The sequence below is a fragment of the Lipotes vexillifer genome, unplaced genomic scaffold, assembly GCF_000442215.2.
Source record: "Lipotes vexillifer unplaced genomic scaffold, Lipotes_vexillifer_v1.1 scaffold216, whole genome shotgun sequence".
In the NCBI taxonomy this organism is placed as follows: domain Eukaryota; kingdom Metazoa; phylum Chordata; class Mammalia; order Artiodactyla; family Lipotidae; genus Lipotes; species Lipotes vexillifer.
The window spans coordinates 4,261,876-4,268,891 of NW_006779100.1; the positions used below are offsets into that span (position 1 = coordinate 4,261,876).

At 39.3% G+C, this 7,016-nt stretch overlaps 1 protein-coding gene across 1 annotated transcript in view; it reads right to left on the reverse strand.

Moving 5' to 3' along the window:
• Nucleotides 1-4,759: 4,759 nt before the first annotated feature.
• Nucleotides 4,760-7,016, reverse strand: part of TMIGD1 (transmembrane and immunoglobulin domain containing 1) — a 13,335-nt gene continuing 11,078 nt past the window's right edge. The window contains exons 6-8 of the mRNA XM_007452458.1: nt 6,282-6,385; nt 5,428-5,468; nt 4,760-4,876 (exon numbers count right to left, since the gene is read on the reverse strand). Of these exons, the coding sequence (XP_007452520.1) occupies nt 4,873-4,876; nt 5,428-5,468; nt 6,282-6,385 (149 nt within the window). The 3' untranslated portion in view covers nt 4,760-4,872. The remainder of the gene's footprint in view (nt 4,877-5,427; nt 5,469-6,281; nt 6,386-7,016) is intronic.

The window sequence follows — 7,016 nt, forward strand, 5'->3', positions numbered from 1 at the left end:
ATAAAACTGAGAAACAGATAAACTTTACTGCAGAAAATAACAGTCCTACAGAGTATTGCTCTCATTATTTAGCTAGTATAAGGGTCAATCTGTCTCACTGAGGCATGTATCTATCTTTGCGCTATTAACATCTTATCTGAAATGCTTTCCAGTTTTTTGGTACCTGTTGAAAATCTGTGCTCTATAAATGGAACAACAAAGCCTGGCTGACAGCACATCTGTTTACAACATAGTTTACTGAATATTCGAAGCCCACTGTTGAGATCTATGGCTCAGAAAAAAAGATTCCTTTCAAAATATTGACAATGCTCATTGACAATGCACCTGGTCACCAAGCGCTCTAATGGAGATATACAATGAGATTAATGCTGTTTTCATGCCTGCTAACACAACATCTACTCTGCAGCCCATGGATCAAGGAGTAATTTCAACTTTCAAATCTTATTATTTAAGGAATACATTTCATAAGGCTATAGCTGCCATTGATAGTAATTCCTCTGATGCATCTGGGCAAAGTCAATTGAAAACCTTCTGGAAAGTAGTCACCATTCTAGATGCCACTAAGAACATTCATGATTCATGGGAAGAGGTCAAAATATCAACATTAACGGGAATTTGGAAGAAGTTGATTCCAGCCCTCATGGATGACTGAGGGAATCAAGACTTCAGTGGACAAAGTAACTGCAGATGTGGTGGAAATAGGAAGACAACTAGAATTAGAAGTGGAGCCTGAAGATGTGATGAATTGCTGCAATCTCATGATAAAACTTTCATGGGTGAGGAGTTGCTCCTTATGGATGAGCAAAGAAAATGGTTTCTTGAGGGCTTCCCTGGTGGCGCAGTGGTTGGGAATCCGCCTGCCAATGCAGGGGACACGGGTTCGAGCCCTGGTCTGGGAGGATCCCACATGCCGCGGAGCAACTAAGCCCCGTGAGCCACAATTACTGAGCCTGCGCGTCTGGAGCCTGTGCTCCGCAACAAGAGAGGCCGCGATAGTGAGAAGTCGGCGCACCGCGATGAAGAGTGGCCCCCGCTTGCCGCAACTAGAGAAAGCCCTCGCACAGTAACGAAGAGCCAACACAGCCATAAATAAATAAATAAATAAATAAATAAAATTAAAAAAAAAAAAAGAAAGAAAATGGTTTCTTGAGATGGAATCTACTCCTGGTGAAGATGCTATGAAGATTGTTGAAATGACAAGAAAGGATTTAGAACATTACATAAGCTTAGTTGATAAAGCAGTGGCAGAGTTTGAGAGGATTGACTACAATTTTGAAAGAAGTTCCACTGCAGGTAAAATGCTATCAAACAGCATTGCCTGCTACAGAGAAGTCACTCGTGAAAGAAAGAATCAATTGATGTGGCACACTTCATTGTTCATTACTGCCTTATTTTAAGAAATGGCTACAGCCGCCCCAACCTTTCAGCAGCAACCAGCCTGATCAGTCAGCAGCCAAGAACATTGAGGCAGGACCCTTCACCAGGAAAAAGATTACATACAACTCACTGAAGCCTCAGATGATGGTTAGCATTTTTCAGCAATAAAGTTTTGGTTTTTTTTCTCTGCTGCACCCCGCAGCATGTGGGAATCTTATGTCCCCCGACCAGGGATCGAACGCACACCCCCTGCATTTGCAGCCCCGAGTCATAACCACTGGACTGCCAGGGAAGTCCCAGCAATAAAGTATATTTAAATTAAGGTGTGTACATCGTTTTTAGACATAATGCTATTGCACATTTAATAGACTACAGTGAAGTGTAAACCTAACTTTTATATGCACCGGGAAACCAAAAATATTTGTTACCCACTTTTTTGAGATGTTTGCTTTATTGCAATGTATCTGCAATATCTCTGAGGTATTTCTGCAGAACTAACTGTCCTCTGATTTGGTTCATCGTGATCATGCTTGAGCTTTGGGGAATAGTAGACTATGAGTGAAAATTACAAGAGCTGTTTCACAAAAATCTCCATGAAACAATGAAAGCCCAAGTCAACACCAGGTTTTAACTTACCTAACAGAGAATGACACATATTGGGGTGAGAAGATTCTTCTACTCCTAGATATACAAGATTTTTTTAAAGTTTTTTTAAATTAGGAGAACTACACATAAAAATCCAGATTTCTGACTTCTCTTACAGAATCAGAAGACCTGTCCCCAGTGGTAACTATTAGCCCCCTTTTAGACATAGATGTGCTATTTGCCACAGTCCCCACCACTCTCTATTGTTGTACATCTAGCCTGCTTCACTCATTGATCTGCTTGACCCCTGTAAGAATTTGACTTTATGACCCCTGACTAATAGGTTCAGGAAAGTAGTCATGATCATGGTGATGACAGGCGTAAAGTTGGTGAAATATTTGGTAATAGTTGTAAGCTATTTTCAATGATTCAAAAAGCCTGATTGCAATGATTATATTGTTAACCTCTAAAAAGCTGCACAGGTTAACTATAGTACAAGATTTATTTTCTTTTAAATGGAATTACATCAAGTGGGTAATTGTATTGTCATAATAAAAGAAGCTTAGACTGACAAGTAGGTATCACTGATAAATGTTTTTTAAATTGGGAAAACAGATGACTCTTATTTAATAAATAAAATTTGTTTGATAGACCAGTTCTTTCAAACTATGGGGCCCAAGAAGGAGAAAAATCATAATTATGAAAGCTGTCCTTATTGATAAAAAGGTTGAGAAGGGAGCAACTGGATTTTTCTGTCACTTCTCCACTGGTATTTGTAGTCCAAAGGGTCAAAACCAGATGAGGGAACGTTGGAATTCCACGTACCTCACAGTAGGTAGAGAAAACGTTGGGGAAAGGTTATGGGGTTTCTTTATTTTTTTAACTTTATTATTTTTTAATTGAAGTATAGTTGATTTACATATGGGGTTTCTTTTGAATCCTGGAATTTCACATCTTTCTAAGACAGGCTCTGGCTAACTTCTAATTTTAAATAATAGACATAGTTTTAGTACAGACTCTGTTTCAAAACTGTAAGGCAAAATGAGAGGCAATGACTATTTATAATATTGCTGTGCTCTGTTAAAACTAGTTAAGGTTCCTTCTCTGTGCTAAGGTACAAGGTCATTGTATTTAACAAGGGTGAAGAAACTCTTTCCTGATGACCTGTAATTCTCAAGGTTATTTATATGTCCTAGAACAAAGCTGATTCATAACTCTGCTAGGCGGAGCAAAGGTATTACATTTTCAGTCTTTCTTGCCAACCCCTTTAGACATTTAACTAAACTATGTGGGAATCTTTTTAGGATCACAGAATTTTCAAGCTAAAATGAAAATGAATCTTAATCCTCTTCTTAATCCAACCTCCTGATTCTCCAAAGGCCCAAGAGAGGGAAAAGCACTTGCCCAAGGTAACACAGCCAAGACTGGAACTCAGATCTTCTGATTCCAAGTCCAATTAAATATGTTAAGTTTTTCCATTTCCTCTTCCACTTTAAACTATCCCAGCCCACCGTTTTTTAATTTCTTGTTTCCAGGGTTCTACTTAATTGTCTAACCTTTCAGATTTTCACAATCCTCCTACCTTATCCTTACAGCATTTTCACAGGGCTTCCAAATTCTAATTTGAGAAATCCTGAATGAGGGACATGATCTGAAGGCTTCCCCACAAAACCTACTGGGGCCTCCAAGAAGACAGAGAAATCTGTGAACCACAGTTTTTAATGGTCTCTCTCTCCAATTCGTGCTGACGTTTCCAAGGAAGCAAAGAGGAGCCTAACAGGAGGATGTGTCTGTTCTTCTTAGAAACAAAAGACTGTTAAGATTTAATACATTCTGCTCATTTCTTCTCTTTGCTTCTAAGGCAATAAAGGGATTTTAACCACCTGTCTGACAGCAAGCAGCTCTCTCTCTTTCTCTTTCACTGTTGCACATTTAGCTCCTGCAACATTAGACGAAAAAAATTTTTTTCTAAGATAGAGTAAGAGCACAGCAGAGACAATCAAGGGTGCTTCTGGCCAAGACTGCCTCTCCCTATAACCCACCCCAGCTGTGTGGGAAACTGAAGCAGAGACTCTTACAGGGAAAAAAATGAAGAAAGAATGGAAGTGGGGTAAGTCAGCGATAAATAATAAGAGAGCTGCAGTTTTAAATTAAGGTATATGAGAAGAGTACAGGCTGATTCATAATATTGCTGGATCTATGCAAATGGCTATGCAAAAAGAACAAAGGATACTAGGAAACAAACATGCTATCCCCTGTCCCCTGCCGTTTTCATCTTCATCACCACACAAAACTCACAAAGTTTGTGACTGTCAACCACGATAAGATGAGAAAAATAAGGACATATGTTGTTTTTTATAATACTGAATTTTTTCCATTTAAAGGAATACTTTATATTCTGAGATTATATCCTTCCTTTTTTAGTCCTAGAACATTTCTTTTTTGAAATGACAGTGAAGGTAGATATAATTGATATTACTTATGTGTTTCCTTGGCAACTTTAGAAATTGATCCCTCTATGTTGCCCCCATCCCCCAGTTTTTTTTGGTAGTGTACTGATTTGTGAGACCCAAATGTCTGTTAATCTCCTACCTAGAAGAATACACACTAAATGTAAATGGTTACCAATCTTTTCAGGACAAATTTCAATTAATTAACATATCCTTCAAGGAGAAGACTTTAAAAATCTTATCTTTCAATCTTTACAGCTTTCTTCCTGAAAGTGTTCTTGCAAGTATATTAAATTAGTCATAATAACTACTTCTAAGTGCTTAATGAACCACTTCTTCATAACCTCTGACAGTTTGACAGGAATGAGCTTAGTAATAGCAATAAATACAGACGGGACTACATAAATCAAGGAGGTCCTGATGCAAAACTCTTGCTGTATTAGATGTCATCTTGGCTTTTTCATCTGAAATGAATCAAGAAATTAATTATAAAGGTGATCGTAACACTAAGAAAAAAAATCAAAACAAAATTCACACTCTTGGAAAGAATGCCTCTGTTCTTTTTAGCCACTGCCCACTTCAGGTATGCTGGAGCCAACAGTCTAAAGGAAGCTCCAAAGAGAAGGCGGTATTTAGAATGAGGAATGTGGCTTCTGACCTGGTTTTGAAGGAGAATGCAGCAGTGGCTTCCCCTAGGGTAAGCTCTCTCAGACACTTACATTGTGTGGCAATAAAAGGCAGTTGCACAAGAATTAGCCTGAAATTGCTTAAAGAAAGAGTAGGCTCAAGACCAAAGGTGTTGTCGGTTCTAAGCAACCTTCCAACCTAGCCTCACCTGTCTTCCTCTAAAGTGGAGGCAGATTCTCCTCCACCGTCCATTCTCCTCTGAACCACTTCACCTTCTAGCACCTTCCATCTCAGGAGGAGTTTGCCCAGGATGGGCTTTATGATGCACACCACTGACTGCTACCCATCTGCTTATGGAAAATCGTTGACCCCAGCCCAGAGTACTTACAGAGCTGTTCTGCTTTGAAGATCTTTATCCTTCATGCAGAGCTAAAAGCAAACATGACAAGGGCAATGAATTTGCCTGTTTTGCTAAGGCCCACGAATAAACATTTTGAAAGCATCAGGGTGGCTCAAGGGACCGGAAACCCAAATGTCTGTTAATCGTCTATGTAGAAAAATACATACCAATACAGAGGTGGCTGGGAATACAGCCACCTCTGCACTGGTCGAGGTCTTATTTCTTTGACCACATAAATCATTTTTATTTAACCTAAGAAAAGGTAATTCCACACTGGCCTTTCCTTAGAGGCTTTCTGCCACATTTGCCTGCCTTTGGCACTGGATTAACTGGTGGAGTCAAGTGCATAGCATTAACCTATGCATGCAGGTCCTCTGCATCATGCTAACCAACAAGGTTAAGCATTCAACAATTCAAACTCCAGCCCACCACAGCCAGGGCATGTGGCTGTACTCAAGAGGTGAGCAGTAAGTGCCATCTTTTTCACACAGATCTCTGAATCCAGAGCAGATGTGCCTCTATATTTATTTATTTATTGTACCAAAGGAACCATAGAAACAATAAAGAGAAATTTAAAAGGAAGAAAAATCAGCACCTACTTCTGACACCACAGCTATTTTCATTCAGGTCTTGTCCACATGCACTTCTATTCTTCTACTCTATTCTTCGTAAAGCTGTACTCGTAATAGATGTACAATTTTATTCCCTTAAGCAACTTCTATTTTAGATCTCATGGTAGAGAGACCAGATCGTTCAAGTATGGTTCCTAATTCTATAGTCACTTATATAGCCAGTTCTCTGCTTTTATTTAGATGACTTTTTAGCTTAGAATACTTAGATACCTTCATTATTCTTTTTCTTCTGGCAATCAGTCCAAATAACAAGGTCAGAAAGACCACAATACATGCAGCAATAATGGGTTCTATTGGTACAGATGAAGCTTTATCTGTTGGAAGTGCAAACACAGGAAACGAGAAAGTTAACATTTATATGCTTCTAATTTATGTACTTCTAGTATGTCCCAGCCACGGTGCCTTGCACTTAACATTTTTCCTCTTAATTAAATTCTCCAAACAATCCCGAAGAATTTTATTATCATTCTTTTTTATAGGCGAGGAACCAGGGGCTTTGAGTTTACTTGTCCAAAGTCACAGAACTAGTAACTAGCAGAGACAGGCTTTGAATCCATTCCTTTTTGGAAGGATAATTTATTGTAATATGAATAACTCCCCAAAGTCAGATCGTTTTGTGCTTGATCCATAATTTTTGCCACGCAGAAAGCAGAAGTAAGCTGAAATCCATGCTTTTTCCTGCCATTTGAAAAGCCCGAAAGATGTTGGGAGGTATCCTCGAAGGAGAAAGAGAGGCAGGAAGGTTTTAAGAGGAAGAAGAGAAAAGGTGAGGAAGCTGCTGGACTAAGGAGGGAGGAGCAGTGGGACCCTTGTAGCTGTGCTGTGACTGTGCCCCAGGTAGGTGACAAGACATTATACAGGGTGATTGCATAGTGCCTGCCCCTAGGAAAGTAGAACTCTAAGCATCAGCCTTCCCAATCTTGGCAAAGATTTTCATCTTTCCCT